General features: G+C 41.0%; 1 protein-coding gene across 2 annotated transcripts; it reads right to left on the bottom strand.

Moving 5' to 3' along the window:
• Nucleotides 1-6660: 6660 nt before the first annotated feature.
• On the bottom strand, nt 6661-15438 carry klf5a (Kruppel like factor 5a). Of its 2 annotated transcripts, none has more exons than XM_026190704.1 (4): nt 14987-15438; nt 12775-13900; nt 11533-11592; nt 6661-8898 (listed from the first exon to the last, which is right to left on the bottom strand). In XM_026190704.1, the coding sequence occupies exons 1-4, from the start codon at nt 15149-15151 to the stop codon at nt 8720-8722; spliced, it is 1530 nt and encodes a 509-aa protein (XP_026046489.1). In that variant the 5' UTR covers nt 15152-15438; the 3' UTR covers nt 6661-8719. The 2 variants fall into 2 exon arrangements, with proteins under 2 accessions (XP_026046489.1, XP_026046490.1); XM_026190705.1 differs by lacking the exon at nt 14987-15438 and adding an exon at nt 14352-14464.
• Nucleotides 15439-16820: the final 1382 nt, after the last annotated feature.

Raw genomic sequence — 16820 nt, forward strand, 5'->3', positions numbered from 1 at the left:
CAAAAACGGTAATTAGATTACCGTTACTTCCCGTAGGAACGCTGCGTTACTGCGTTACTAAAACCATGATTTTTTGCGAGAATGTCTCACGACAGTGACGTAAGCGAGTGCGCCGTTAGTGACAACAGCTGTGTGCAGATCAACAATGGATCACATATCGATTGTGGGAGAGAGTATGAGCGTGCAGCGTTTAAAGCGTGGAAGTACTGACCTTACTTTGAGTTTGATTCCATAAAAAGTGACAAAAACATTAGTGTCCGCTGTGCGTGGGAAGAAAACTTCTTTTTACAGCGAAAAAAAACCCCTAAACTTCCAAGCAAGCACCGAGTGCGCAACGACGTAATGCGCAACTGACTGCGGCACACCTGCACCAAGGTAAACCTCCGCCTACCGCAGTCCTGCTTTACAGGTGAAAATAGAGCAAAAGGACCGCTTAGTCTTTGACTTTATTTATTTTCTGCTGTGTTTTACTTGCATCTATTTGAAAGAGTGAGTGTAAACACAAAAAATATTTTATTTTATGTGCTGGAATGTGTAGAAAATAGGTTTAAATGTTAAACTAATTTATTCAAGTCAGAGAATGTTGCATATAATTAAATTTTTGCTTGATGCATAAAGTTAAAAGATTAAAACTGATAAAACAAGTTTTAAAAAGAGACTTTTCCATTTGATTACATTTTGTATGATGGATTATGCAGAAAAAGTAGAATTGGGCTGAAAGCTCTATCGCTTTATCACCTCTTCAGGTTGTAAATCGTGTTTTTAAAAAGTAACTAAGTAACTAAGTAATTAATTACTTTTGAAAATAAGTAATCAGTAAAGTAACGGGATTACTTTTTGGGGGAAGTAATCAGTAATTAGTTACTGATTACTTTTTTCAAGTAACTTGACCAATACTGGTACCGAGAGTTTGCAGTGACCTCCAGGCTGGGCAGAGAGCAGCCAGTGATCTTCTGGGCTGTGTTGATGACCCTCTGCAGTACTTTCCTGTCCGCAGCTGAGCACCCTGCATACCATGTTGTTATGCCGTACATAACAACATGGTATGCAACATAGGATGCTCTCTATGGTGGCTCTGTAAAATGTCACCAGCAGCCTCTCCTCCAGGTTGTTCCTCCTGAGCACTCTCAGAAAGTGTAGACGCTGCTGGGCCTTTTTAACCACCGCCATAATAACGGTAATATATATATATATATATATATATATATATATATATATATATGTGTGTGTGTAAACAGATGAAATTATGTTAACAAAAAAAATTGAAATAAAAATAAGTTGAGGTTGAAAATACAGGCATGGTATTGTAAAAAAGAAAAGAAGAAGAAGAATTAAATATGCTATAAAATATGTCATGCTAATGGTTCTCAGAATTGTCATACTTTTACACTTTCTAAAAAACATACATTTATTTAATTATAAACCCTTTCAAAAAATTTTTTTATTTCTGTGTACGTTGTATATGAAAATGCATTGGATGATTTCCACATTTATTTTATTTTCTTCTCTTTATTTATTTATTTTTTAATCCCTCCTAGAAATTACCTTGGTTTTCTTACTGGTAGGGCTTTGCTTGTAAATAATCTCATTTGCACTCTTCCTGAGCGTATATTTCAACTAAAACCAGAAGATATGAATGTTAGGTTGTCTCCTGCTTCACTGGGAGGTCACATTTTGCAATGAGTTTGCCTACCAAAGATGAGTGTTTGCCATTCAAAACAAAAGACTCAACAATGGTACTTTTTTCTCTTTTTTAAAGAATCCTGTTTGGTTTTTTTGCGATGACAAGACCTCAGAGTTCCCCAACTGATTCCTCTCAAACAGAATAAATCAGTTCCTCAAACAGAAACAGTAACAACAAAAGCACAAAACATTCTTAAGCCACAGGTTCAAGTCATTGTCTACTGTACACTCATATGAAAGGCCACTGACCAACTGCTGCGTATCATTTCCCTCACGCCCTTCCATTTATGGATATTTGAAGCTTTACACGTGTAATTACACGTTTCTGATTAGTCACATGCTTAAAGCTGAAGTTGGTATTGTGTTTCGCAGCCACTCGTGTCAAAAAGTTGGAGATGAGTTTGGCTTACTAACTGGTAACACAATGCAGTGTGCACAGAAGTGGAGATTAATATGTTAAACAATGACTGTGTCCAACATTTTTTATTTATGAGGGGTAGGATTTTTTTTTTTTAACTCACTATTGTGATTGGGAATAACACATTTTCAAGAAGGCATGCAAGAAAACATTGTTTTAAAATAGAAATACATCATAGCTGTTTTGTTTTGATCAGTTTCACAACAAGAAGGGACATATAAGATACTTTAAAGAATGTTGACTGTGTGGTATTTTTTACAAAATGTTGTAATCCAGTTATTTTAGTCTGTCTGTTGATTGTTTCCATTATAGGAAGAGCCAAAAACAACAAAGTGAAACACATTTACTTCTATTTGTGTCATGTATTGCTTTTGTTTGACTGAGGAGTTCACACAAACACCTCAAAAGTGTCAAGAAAATTACATTAATTACATTTACCGAATTTCCCGGAGGAACCCACCTAAGGGATTTATAAAGTTTCATCTAATCTTTTATCTAATCTAATTTAATGAAGCGTAGGAGCATTACAGTGTAGAAAAACTGGGCATTCCAAATTACAATACAGTAAAATGACAAAAGTATTAAAATATTAGAATCAAGATAAAGGTTAAAGTAGCAATTTTAAAATCTATTTTATATATATTGTATTTTGTTTTATTTTTCATTCTTCATAGTAACTAGGTAAACTCAAAGTAGTAGGATCACTACATAATATTTCCTCTCAAATGTATTGGAGAAGAAGTATAATAAAGCAGCAACTGAAAATACTCAGGTAAAGTGCAGCAAAGTGCATATTTAAGTATTGCACTTGTGTAAATGTCGTTAGGTACATTTCACCTCTGCAGCTGACTGACATGTTGGACTGAACCGTGAGGTTCCAGTTATACGAGTAAGACTGTACAAGTAACCAAATGGTGACCACATGTGCTCATCACCTCTAATCTGAACCTATAAAGCGATAAAGATTGCGAGAAAACGTGGAGAAACGATTAGCTGTTTGGTCAGCGAGGCCTTCAGTCCAATCCAACAGCCTAGGAGTTTTCAGTAAGCAAACAGCTATGATTAAGAGCACGTATGTGGATGATATATAACCTGTGGAGTGTTTCTTTAAAAAAAAAAAACATGATAAGAACCACTCAGAGTCACACCTCAAATGTGAAGGGAAAAGGGTTTTGTTGTATCCCCACTTAAAGTGTGACTCTGAGTGGGCCCTGAGTGTTCAGTAGGTGGAAAGATATTTGTCTGATATGCAGGGAAACGTCACAGGTTTAAACTCTGAGCTTATTTTACATTCAATGGAAGCATGAGAATAAAGTTATTTAACCTAAGATGACTCATAGCTGTTGCAACAGATTTCTGACCATCAATTATTACTAGAAAATGCTCCTTCAACAGGAACTATGACTGTTATTTGGGTTTACAATGTCATGGTTTTCTCATTTATCATTTGTCAAGTCGTGTTGAAACTCCTTGACAACCGATTGTTTGAAACACTGCTATGTTTCAGTGAGGCGGTGACAAAAGCGTGAACTTGAAAAATGAAGTCAATAAAAGACAAAATAACACAAGACTTCAACCTTCAGAACAGCGGCTAAAACTTCATAATAGTATTTTTGTGGTCCACTTATTTCATTCTCAGAACGTAAGGTCACTAAATTTCAACAACTATGTGTGTATTTCAGTCATGCTTCTGTTTGCCAATCTCTTGTATCTGTTGTTTGATTGTCGAAGGGTTAGAAATTCATTGTTGATCATCAGCCATCCAATGGGATAATGAGCTTTTTTCAATTTAAAATTTTAGGGTTGCTATTTTCTCTTAATCAATCAGTAGTTCTGGTGTCAGTCCTAGCAATGACACCATTTGCTCTCAGTTGCGAGTAGCAGTTTGTGAATTTTTCATCCATGCTTGTCACCCAGTTGCGGCTATTTTATTTTTTTTAAACTAGGGACGCAATTGTCACTCAGCATTAGAAGAAACTGAATCCCTGAAACTCCCTCAAGATATGTGAAAGGTTGCAACATAGAGGTCCAGTCCTTTCTCATTTGCTATAATGTGTTTCCAGAGAGCACTGTCTGAAAAAATAACAATGAGAACATTTAGTCCAAAAATGTCTGAAGCCTCAGATAAGGTTCATATCTTCGCTGTGAATTTTGTCCTCCCCCATATTGAAAATTTCTTCACTCTTCATTGCCTTGCTGTGACTGTATGTGCTTTAAGCCCATGACTCAAACTTGAATTTCTGTGCAACTGAATGATCACTTCATTATGTGCAAGATTGGGAACTGTCTTGCACATAAGAAATCTCAAAAAGCATAATCTCATTTCAATTCAAACATTAACCCATTGCCATTTTTTATTACATTTTTTGTTTTTAATCCCAGTAGGTAGTAACCAAAGTTATCAACCAAAAGCAGTTGTAATGACTGATCAGTATGCAATTGTATTTATTTTGAGTAAAATCAGATTTAGACACAAAGGCCCTCTCAAAATTTAGGTAAAAATGTAAGAGACACCTTTGAGGCCTTGTCCTGTTGGTATATTTCAACCATAAGTGCTGTTTGCTTATCAAGATCATGCAAAAACTACCAAAACCAAAAATTCAGGGGAACGGCCAGAGAAAATGCCATTTTCCCCAGTTAATAATTCCTCTTTACTTGAGGCCAATCTTGGCTTAACTTAAATGCTAAAGCTATAATAGTGACACAGAGATAAACACTGATTGTCACACAAAGTGTCATCTAAACTACCAGGAGCAATTTGGGTCTTGACTCAGGATGCACCTGTAGATTGAGAAGTGTTCTGGTACTTTTGGAATTTCTTTTGCCTACAGTGCTCGGCTGCACGGCCCACGAAGTCCCCCGTGGCGGTTGTCATATAGAGAACCATCTATCAGCAGGCATGATGAGGCTCTGGTATCTGATTTCAGCCTTCTAATATTTTCTAACTGCTGAGCGGTTCACCTCAGGCAACATTTTTAAAAATGAACGTAACGTCGTGATATGAAAACCTCCTCAATTTCTGATATTATCTTTAGCTTTGTGTCAGCGTGTCAGTTGTTGCGGTATCTCTTCAATCTTTGATAACAACGTGTTCTATTCTGAGAATATTGGGAAGGGTTGATTTTGGAGGGAGCTGCATATGTGTGTGTGTGTGCGTAGATGTTTGTGTCTAGCTGGGCTCCCTGTGGTCATTCTATTGGTCTTCTGGGTGGGTGGTCTGTTCCAAGAGAGGAGTACTGGAAACATTATACCAGCGTACACACACGCACACTTTTACACATGCACAAAGGGAAACTGGGAATCACACCAACGCAGCACAGCAGAGGGTGGAGCCGGCAGGAGTCTTCTTCCAGATGTGTGATATTAATTTAGTTGATCCAAAACATGAACCGGTAGCTCCCACTCAGTCATCACCGTTTAGCATGTGTGTGTGTGTGTGTGTCTGCTGCTGGTGGTGTCGCAGCACTCGACCTAATTTTTTAATATTTTCAGACCCATAAAACACCTGTAAGTTTTTATTGGGATAAAGTCTATTAATTTGAACCCTAAGTAAGAGATAGAAATCAAGACTGACTCAAATTCATGAGTTTCAGGTGGAGGAAACTACAGAGCAGAGCGGGCTAGAGAGAGGAGAGGTACATGATTAAAAAGGGGGGAAAGATTAGGAGTGGAGCAGGTTATGAGAACAGCCTCCACTCTGACCTGTGGAGCAGCGCCCCTGGACTTTCATACAATACATTCCACCGGGGAGGAGAGGGGGATACGGTGCATGGAAAGACAAAGAGACAGAAAATGAAATTAAATAGGAAGAGCGGAGGAGGAGAAGGAGACAAGATGTAGGAGGACGGAAGTGGTTGATTGGGTTCCCCCAGAGATTCTTTTGTTTAGATTGTTCTGCATTTCACTTCTTTCACTCTCTCCCCTCCACCTCCCACTTTTTGACATCTGAGGTAGATTACAACAGAGACCCTGGGTCACATTTATGACTTAAACCAAGAACATATGGTGTGTATGCGTGTTTGAACATCCATTTCAGTACAGTGGGATTCCCCTACGGTCCTTGAGTGGTGGTCAGATTTATTTTCTTGTCCATTGTCTCTTGCTGGGATATCAAAGGACTATTGTTTGTTGATCAGCAAGGGTTCCTCAGGTTACTTGCAGGTCCTGGACAAAAGTGCTTTGCCTTTCTTCCACATCTTCCCTTCTTATCTCCTTCTATTTTTACTTTTTAAGTATGCTGGCCCTACCGCAGAAAAGCCAAGAAACAAAGGATCAGCACTTCCACAGAAATGTTGTTAAGATTATGAAAGATTAAGCGCGGTTATGTCTTGTTTGTCTTGTTTGGTCAGGCATGTTTATTGTTCCAAAGGTACCTGACTTTCTATTTGTACTGCAACGGATTTGATTTTATACGAAGTTCACAGACAGATTACCAACTCCACCACTGCAGCATGTTGTTAGCAAGAAGAAAGAAGAAATATTCCCATTAACTTCAGCACAACAAGCACATCTGTAAAAGTGTCAGTTGACTTTATTAGCATCAGCTTCACTCAGTTGAAGAAAAACAACTTTTGTCTTTGGAACGTTTAACCATGGAAGAAAAAAAAAAAAAAAGCATCTATAAAATAAGTTGCTGGAAGGACAATATATAAAACAATGGCATCAAAATAGGTTTGACAAGAAGAAAAAAACAAAGAAAAAAGGCTCAAATATTTTTGGATGTGGGGCATTTTTCCTCTGTTTGCCCTGTTGTTTACAAAAAATAACAAAAGAGGAAAACAAACAAAAAAAATGTATTTACAGTGCATATATTTACATTAAGGCATTTTTGCTGGGGGAAAAAAGACGGTTGATCAGATACAACCCCTGCTTCTACACAATCAAATAAATAGTCAGATTTACCATTATACATTACAGTGCTATATTATCGATATGCTACCTGCAGTGAATGAACAAATACAGTTATAAGTGCAGGCTAAATCTCCCCATCAAATGGACATTCAGGCGTACATTAAAGGATAGGTTCACACTTTTTTGTTATGCTTTTTTTGTTTTAAACAATACTCCATATCCATATGTACATTAAAAGAGTTGGTGATTGACGAGATCCGTTTGGGGAGCGATTTCAATGCAAGCAATTGGGCAAATTCAATATTCTGTGGGGGGGGGGGGGGGGGGCAAACTAATCTTCAACTTTAGAAGCTGAACCAAAGTTTCAACAAGTTAATAATAAATTTTAAAAAACAAAAAAACAAAGTGAACCCGTCCTTTAACAAAACGTGTCCAGGAGTAGTTAGAGCCAAGATAGCTCCGTAGAGCCAGAGCATCCCAGGATGTCCGCGAAGTGGCCAGAGCTGTGCTGTTACATTACCACAAGGGTGGCTACCTTATAATTCAAGAGATTTACCTTTTCAAAGCTAAACCTAGAGATTTAACAGATTTAGTTTTTCTTTTCTTAAAAAGCACCATGTTTTTAAAACGATTGACTACACTCGTCACAGCTCTGCTACTAGAGAACAAAAACACATAAATGAGAGAAAGAGGCACTTAATAAGGTGTTGGCGATGTGTTGAACATGATGCTTTGGTTAAAACAATTAACAGAAGTAAAACGCTGGGTGAGACTGATCTACACTAATAGCATGCTGCATTTTGAAGACACTTCAGTGCACATTCAAGTTTGTGCATCAAATACTGTCGATTCTGTATTAACTGAATGAGTCCTAGAACACGTCTATGGGTTCTGCTTACATTTCTCTGGATGGAAATCCATCAAAAGACGACCTGAATAATTCATCATCTAATTGCTGCTCTTTAGCATCCATCCACCTCCCTCTGTTTCTCAATCGTCTTCCAATCTCCTCTCTCTAAAATCAAAAATTTCTCCCTCTCGGTCTTTCTCTCCATCTCCATCTCCACCCCCACACTCTCACTTTTTCCCTGCTCTCTCTTCCCTCTCTCCAGAGTACAAATGCCTTCAATTTTTAATATCTGAACAGCAATGATTTGTGTGGTGCACACAGAGATGTAGTCCAGTAGTGATAATGATCGTTCCAGTGGTGAATGAGATACTTGGGCCAAAAAGGCTGAGGCTTAGATTACCAATTCTAGTGCAAATCTAAGGATTTGGTAAAGAATAAAAACCTGGACATTCCAGTTCTAGAGAGAAACTAACAAATCAATGAGTAAACAAAGATTTGGCTTGACTAGTTTTGCAAACAAAAGCTTCTCTTTTATAAAAGAAAATTAAGCCAGTTCTATGTTACAATAAAGACAAAAAAGATGCTGTTTTAATTCAATCCAGTCACACCCCATCTCATCTTTTCATTTGCCCAAACACATCTATAATATGTGTATCTGGTGGTTAAGGGACCAGAAGATCATCTGGCCACCATCTTCCTACTTTAAAACCTCCAAATTGTTCCACTTGGCGTTAAGAGCAACATGTTTGTTAGGCTATCGAAGTGTTTTAGCCCACGACAGCAGCACCAGGAAGAGCTGTGATGTCACTGAAAGTCACTCTGCATCAGGCAGCTCGTGTAGCTGCGGGACACGGAGTGAATGCTTTATGTTTTGTCAAGATAGTGCTTGTATTTTTGAGCATGTGTGCAAAACGTTGCTAGTTCTGGTGTCTCTTCATGTGCAGGGCAAGGTGATCCGATCGGGAGAAGGAGCGTGAGCAGACGCCACACTGGAAGGGTTTGGCGCCCGTGTGTTTCCTGTAGTGACGCGTCAGCTCATCCGAACGAGCAAAACGCCAGTCGCAGCTGTCCCACGTACACCTGTACGGCTTCTCGCCTGCAGGACAGGAGAAAGAGTTTGAGTGAGTGCAAACCGCCGTGCCGTCTGGTGATCTATTCTGAGCTATCGCTTGATCACACGATACGAACCAGAGCAGGACTGTCAATATTCAGGTACTAAGAACAACAATTATTGTGACACAAACCAATTCTCTAACTAAAGCGATTCATACAGTTGGGTGGAGGAACTGGGAAAACAGGTTTCACCGAAAACGCCAGTTGTCTAACTAGATATACAGTCATAACACTGTCACTCAAAAGCATTCATCAAGCATTCACACGCCAATGCAGCAACCAGTGCTTCATAATTTTCCCACAGTGCCTGGTCTGTATTGTCAACTTTTCCCTCCAGGTATTTTTCTTTAATGACTGCAGCACATATGTCTTTCTGTCAGTCATTCCAGCAAAATTCACCTGCAGCTTCAGGCACTTTCTGAAAAACCAGTCTGCTCTGCTCGTTGTCCCTCTGGGAGAGTTTTGTCTTAGGCCCACAAGTTGACCAGTGTATACTCAGGTCTACTAAATGTAAAGCACTTGCTAAATATTTAGTATGCAAGTATAATTCATTTTTCTGCAACTTAAATTCAACCTGACAAACCTACAGTAACTACAGTACATGCAAAAGACCAGAACAGAAAAACTTAGAATTATAACTTGTACATGTTGACGCATCTACTGCTTCTTTGTATTTAGCGTGTGTCTGATAACAGTGGATGCTTAAAAAATATGAAAGGATTGGAAGGAACTTGATTTTTGCTGAGCTATATTCCTCCCTTTTCCTTCTTTTTGTACCCTTTCATCCAGATTTTGAAGGTTAAGTGGAATAGCATCTCATTTCAGCAAACACATTTTTTGGCTTTTTAAGATTCATGAATATGAGCCACTGTGGTGCAAAATCAAATGGAATAAATCAAGCTGTGTGGTTGTTTTCCTTCTTCCACTCCTCATCGCTTTTAACCTCTATTTACATATCAAAAACAGAGTCCAGAATCAGTGTCCCCATTACTCTAAATACCCCCCATTCCATTGTAATGAGAAAACAGCGAAAATGTTTTGAGCCTTTTCTGTGGCTTATTCAGGCCACCAAGGCTAAAGTTAATAATAATAATAATGATGATAGTGGAAAAAACAACTATTTGAGAATCATTTTTCAAAGCTCTTTGCACTATAAACATAATCCCATTAAACTGAAGTGGCAGCATAAATCACAGAGATGGCTTGTTTTATAATCTGGACAAATAAAAACAGAACTATTTCCGCATGATAAACGCCGCTGGGGACATCCAAGAATTTTTTTCCCCCCTTTTGTCATTTAGGTGACCAACTCTTCAAACAAGCACATCAAGCTCTGCAGCATTGCTTTTTTAAAAAAAAAAAAAAAACCCAGAGTAAACCTGTTAGAACCACAGTGTCACCAAACTTAAAGACACACACCTTAAACCGAACACAAGGAAGAGAGACCATGAGAAGGCGCTGTTTAAGGGGGAAAAATCAGAAATGATTTCCAATACAGAAAGAGGATATTTCTCACAATACACCCACCCACACATGCACACACACAGACACACTAACAATCAGGGTAATGGATGTTGATGGAGATTAGAGTGGGAACTCCCAGTGGGACCCAAACGCATTAGGAATCATCTCATAGAGATTACTGACAGGTGTGTGTGGAAGTGTCCGTGTGTGGGTGTGCACGTGTGTGTACGAGTACATAAGTGTGCATTCGAGCAGCTAAATAAGAGACGGAGAACGAGTTATAGACGAAGATAGAAGTAAAGGAGGAGGGCAGGGTTGAAGATGAAAGTATGAGAGCACAAAAACAGAGGAGAACAGGATTGGAGAGGGGGAAAAAAAAGGGGGGGGAGAAAATAACTAAGCGAGGCCGACAGAGGCATAAAGGACATGTAGTTGCTGCTAGATAACATTTACGTGTCTAGTTCTCATCTTGCGGTCTGTAATAAGTGCAATCACCACAATCAGCCTGCAGCATGAGTGACGCCATATATAATTGTCGCGTCATGTTCCTGATACGAAAATGCAAAGCACGCGCACCCGCAACGATGTTCCGAACAAGTAGTTTAGATCCATAATTAGGACACATTCTGGCTTTTGTGTGTGTATCCAGATGAGCGAGGAATGTGTAGATATCAACAGAAGCTTTGTTTTGTTAGCTGGAGTGAGGTGGGGCCCAACACCTAAGCATTTGTTTATTGACTTTGCTTGTCCAAATCCAAGCTCAAATCTAAACCTGACAGGAAGAAAGGGAATAAAATGAAATGCAGAGAGAACGGAATCAAAGTGGAAAAGTGCATTAAAGCATTTGAACAATTCCTGAACGGGCGATGGGATTCAAAAAAAAAACATGGCACCACACGTTTAGCACTGACCACATAGTCTGAGAGTCATCCCCTGGCAGAAGTGTGTCACTTCCACCTGTTTTGATGGAATAGTATATTGGGCAGAGGATGGGGAATGGGCTAGGATACATTTACACACACATGCCAAGAACACAACACTCTGCCTAGCAACATAGTGCCAGTGCAGATACTGAAATACGAGTCCTGTGGTCAGCGTCATTTTTTTTGATGGGTCTTTTTAAAAAGCTGCATTAATTAGAGGAATCTCTTACCAGTGTGAGTCCTGAGGTGTGCTTTCAAATGGGACGACTTGGTGTAGACCTTCTTGCAGCCTGACGACAGACATGGAGATAAACACAAACAGACGGCTTAATCCAAGTAATTCACACGTGGCAAATATGCATTTACCCAATAAACTGAGCTGTGGAATTCAAAAAATCCAAACTAATGAAGAACAGAAGCCGTTTTGGAATCAAATATAGTAAAGTGTGTTTCGTAGAGCCTCAAATCCTGCTCCATCTCATCTGCTGCTTTCCAAAATGAACAAAACAGGCTCTGTTAAAAGCAGCCCTCATAGCCTCATTTGGTATTAAAAGGCATTTGATTACAAGCCTCGAATCACCAACAATGCGACCTGAAAACCTCTGTTTTCTCCTTCTGCGCACGCTACAGTTTGTTTCTACAATGTCAGAAAGGTCATTAAGGATTTTGAACGATTTAGAAAGATATTCGTCAGATATCTTATGACTTTAAGTTAGGAAACGATAGAATTTCGTGTATTGCTATGATTAAACTGTGAGCAGCTGCAACAGTGTGACTAATATACATACACTTGGATGAAGTGTGGCTCTGTGAATATGATGGATCTGCTTCATCTGGCTTTTTAAGAAGTAAGACGTGTGCTAACGTGCTGCGGTAGGCTCTGCTTAAGCCTATTTTACATGCCGCCACAGGCTAGCTGACATTACATGTCCTACAAGTAGCTACATATCATACAGTCTGTATGTGTGTGTGTGTATGTGTCTGTGCGCCAGCTAAAGAAAATAAATACTTTAATCTCAGCATGCAATCTCAAGTGTAACAGTATGAAGATATGTGTGTGGGAAAAAAGATCAAATGATTCAAGGAGAACATCTTTTTAATTAACACAGCCCCTGCATACAAAAACGTGCACTCTCTCTCACACACACAAAAACAGGTTCATTCCACAATCATACCAGTGATTACTCTAAAGCCACCACACTGTTTGAGAGCTCATAGCTGAAAGTGCCACAGTCATTTGAGGTGTGCTAATATATGCAAAGCAGTGTTTGAACCAGATAGTTGACTGAAAGGTAGTAACAGTCTGGCTGGCAGGACAGAGTGTACTCTGCCTCCACGACCCAAAGGCATAGGCAAATCATTCAAAACATGAACAGAAACATTCACTACAATGCAGTGATAAACTAAACACACAACGGTGATTACATTCACAGTGCACATTCAGTGGTGTGTGTGTGTGTCGTTCTTCTAACCTGGGTAATCACAGTGGTGGATCCGTCGCTTCTCTAAGTCGGGGTTGTTCCTTCGGTTGTAGCGGACAGCCACTGCGTTCTGTGCTGGATTTGGGGTTGGTGCTGTCGTGTGGGCTTGAGGAAGGACTGTGGCTGGGCCTGGGACTGGTGTGGGGCCTGTAGGGTGGGGCAGAGCTAAGCCACCTGGTCCCGGGCCAGGTCCAAGTCCAGGTGTGCTACCTGCAAGCTTGGAGGCAATGGTGGCAGCATACGACGGAGGTGGTGACATGTTGTGGAGCAGCTCCTTCTGCCTGTCAGGGCTGCCGGGCTCTGAGTTTGGCGGAGAGGGTGGCAGGTAGGGCACCTGCTGCTGGAGGAATTGGGGATGTGCCTGAGAATGAGGATGTGTGTATACCCCACCACCTAGACAGCGGTAGGCAGGCTTGACAGTTTGCTCTTGTTGAGAAGCAGAAGTAGCTACTGGCAAATCATGAAAAGGTGTGTGCATCGTGGTAGTGTGTTGGATCGGTTGCTGCTGCTGATGGTGATGATGATGCTGAGCCTCCATCCCATTGCTATGGCGATGATCCAAGCCAGAGTTTAGGAGCTGAAACAGCGAGCCGCTGTTGTCATGGTGGTGGTGGAGAGCGTGCTGCTCAAACTGTGGTGACATTTCCTGTTTGACATACACTTCTGGCAGTGAATCACCACCGCGGCTGCCTCCCAGCTGATTGAAAACACTGGTGAATTCTGGTAACCCAGTTAATGTCATGTTTGTGGCGGAGTTTTCCATGGCCATACTGCCAGGGCCGTGGCCGGATGTGCTGCAGCTACTTGTGGGCGTAGTGCCGGGGCAGTGGGGCTGCAGGTTAGAGGAAAAACACGAGGAGGGAGATTCTGTTTTAATGTGAGTGAGACTCGGGTGGTTCTGGTGTTGAGGGGACCGCACCTGCTGGCACAAGCCCATCCTCAGGTAGCCGACGTCAGGGAGATAAAGATTCATGTTGAGGGTATAGGGAGCCCCAGCGTCAGTGAAGAACTGATCCACTGCTGACGAGCTGTCTCTGAGTGACTTCTGCTGGTTGTCTGCAGGGTTTGGAAGTGGAAGAGGCTGAGGGGAGAGATATCTGTCCATCTCACACTTTGCCTGAGGATTAAAAGGGAAAACACACATTAAAAAGAAAAATTTAAGAAAAAAAACAAACAAAAAACAAGCAGTTAACATAAAAATAAACTTTCTGTTGAATGAAAAGTACCAAAGCCTGACTTCACTAAGTCCTTCTCAGTGCTTCTATTCTGAACCACTATTATGAGAAGACAAAAGGTTTGATAGGACAGTCACTGCTAAAGCATTTATCAAGTAGTCATCAAAAGGCAGTTGCCACATTCCCTCGCGGCCTGCAAGGCTGAACTCAGAAACCTGACGGTGGTGAGGCCCACATTTGAGGATTAAACGATGTTATGTCAATAAAGAACCTGATCTAACGCCTCTTATTTGAACATGTGCAGCTATTACAAGCATAACAGAGCAGCCAATCGCCGGTCAAACTGCACACCACAGGTGAACAACTTGGCATAAAAAAATGCTTCATTCGTACTGCTCTTTTTGGTCCAGCTCCTGTGGCTCTGGGGGGATCTAATCGGTATAAAAGTTAAAGAAGCAGAGCACCAGAGGATGAAACAGTAACATGAAAGGGAATAGGGAAACACCCATGTCTCCCTGCAGCAGCAGCAGCAGCAGCAGAAACAGCAGCAGCAGTAGTAGTCTGGGGATGGGCTGCTATTTGAGGGTCCTGATCCTACCAGCTGTTATAGATCTCCCTGCTATGTTGCACAAGTTTCTTTCTAACTGGGGACAGAGTTGCCGGGACGTTTCTGTCCGAAGCTGGAGTCAGTTGCTGTCAGCGTGGTATGATGGTGAGAAGGGACGCCAAGGAGAGACCAACAACTGGTGACCAACTGGCTGGCTGGCATAGAAAACATGCGGTGAATGCGTTTTGCAGGCGGAGGTGCTCGACTACGCGTCCAGCTGGTCGCTTATTACCGAAAATAGAGCTGAATAAAGTGACGGTTACGATCGCGCAGAGGGGGACGACTGAAATTTAGACTCAAATAAATAAACAAATAAACAAGCAAACAGAAAAACAAGCTGGATTTAAAGCCAGACTGCCACGCCCATTCAGTGAAATGCATCACTAATGTATAAAGTCGGTTTGATTTCCAACCGGTTTACCTGTGCGTAATCATTTTGTCCAGCCTTGTCTGCTTCGGTGATCTTGCAATCCAAGCCGAACAACGCCGAGTCCTCCAAGGGGAACCCAGCGGGCAGAGTCGCCTTCTGCAGCGGGTAGAAGGGATCCTCCTGCACGCCGCCGCTCATCGTGAGTGTTGCGGCCATGAAGCTCCGACGCAGCGCCGCAAAAACGATCGCTTGCCGTGTGTTATTATGCAAAGCGGAGGATGCTACAGCGTACAGAGAAACGAGTGGAGCCGACGAGGTGTAGTGCGTGCGTTAGAGTAATTAATGTGTGCCTGTCGGCTACATCTCCTTCCACTTGTTTCATCCCTCTGCTCCGGCCCACAGACAGTTTTCTATCTGGCGTTCGCAGGGCGGAGCGGCCCCAGTGTAAATACAGACCGCGCACCGCCCACCAAACCTTTAAAAACGCTTTGATCATTCATTCACCGGCCACCGCCCTACGTTTGCCATCCATACACACCGACAACAGCGCCGTAAAAAAGTCCACGAGACCGGTCAAACCGCATTAAAGTGGTGAAAGTTAAACTCATCGCAGCCACGTTAACCGACAGAGTTTTTGTAAAGTGTTTTGAGATGATAAAAACAGATAAAACGTGGAAAGGCACCGCGAAATTGGTCAAATAGTGGGTATGATGCACATGACTGCATATGACACACGCGTGTTACTTAATATAGTTACAGCAGGTACAGGTGTGGTTACAGGTGTGGACTCTTGTGTAATGCTGTGTCTATAATCTATAAACTGTTTCGATGTTGCATTAATGGTTAGTCTAGTAAGGAATCAAGGAAACTATTGGACAGAGCAGAAGAATAAAGTGGAATTCGATGGAAATACTTGAAAGTATTTTAAAACTGTACTTGAGTAAAATGAGACCATCTGTTACAGGAAATATTTGTGTTGTCATCAAACTATTATTAAAATATTGTGGGGGGGGGGGGGGTTTGACTCCAAATTAGTAAATTACCAAACAATTACAATAACAATAATAGATTACAATATAAAGCGCCTTGATGCGACTGTTGTTGCGATTTGGCGCTATATAAATAAAATTGAATTGAACACAACGTTTATATTTTTGCCTTTTGCTTCCACCTCAGTAGATTTGAAGTTAAACAATCAAGAATCAGGTGAAGCCCAGGCTCATCTGTAATCCAGAGGGCTGAACGCAAAAAATATATGAGCCATCTTTATCTACCCAAGTGTAATTGGACAAATAGAGGAATAATTATAGAGTATAATGTTCAGTTGTAGTACTTTGTTAAGAAACCTTTGCCAAAACAATGACAGTCTGAAATCCATGGATTTAACCAAATGCAGTAAAGCAAATGCTTCACTGCAGCTGCCATCAATTATGGTTTGCTCTTGAGTCTTTCTGCCTTTCGCCTTCAAAACTTGATGCTCAATCAGGGTGAGATTAGAAGATTTACACGGCCACTACTGAATATCCTATTTCTTTACACTTTATTCAGAATCACCTGGGCCTTGTGCAACATGCTTTGGCTCCCTCAACATCTGTGCTGTGTAGCAGCTTCCAATCAACAGCTGCATTTAGCTGAATATGAGCAAAAATCATACACTTCACGATTAATCCAGCTGTTTCTGTTGCATTATCAATGATCACTACTACCTTAGTGAATTGAGAAGCTATGCCTACCCATGCCATCACTCGTCTCCACTGTGTTTTGAGGAGAATGTATTCGCCGGGTTAACATCCAGTCCAAACCTTCTCCTTTCATTTTTTCCTCACCCTACCTCACACCCATCAAGATTAATCTCAAGTTCATCTGGCTGACATTTTCTCTTCCA

The sequence above is a fragment of the Astatotilapia calliptera genome, chromosome 13, assembly GCF_900246225.1.
Source record: "Astatotilapia calliptera chromosome 13, fAstCal1.2, whole genome shotgun sequence".
In the NCBI taxonomy this organism is placed as follows: domain Eukaryota; kingdom Metazoa; phylum Chordata; class Actinopteri; order Cichliformes; family Cichlidae; genus Astatotilapia; species Astatotilapia calliptera.

Coding starts and splice junctions, on each gene's coding strand:
- klf5a (XM_026190704.1), bottom strand. CDS start 15,151: ATGGCCGCAACACTCACGATGAGCGGCGGCGTGCAGGAGGATCCCTTC. Junction 13,901..14,986: donor GACAAAATGATTACGCACAG/GTAAACCGGTTG, acceptor TTTAATCCTCAG/GCAAAGTGTGAGATGGACAG. Junction 11,593..12,774: donor CCACCACTGTGATTACCCAG/GTTAGAAGAACG, acceptor GTCTGTCGTCAG/GCTGCAAGAAGGTCTACACC.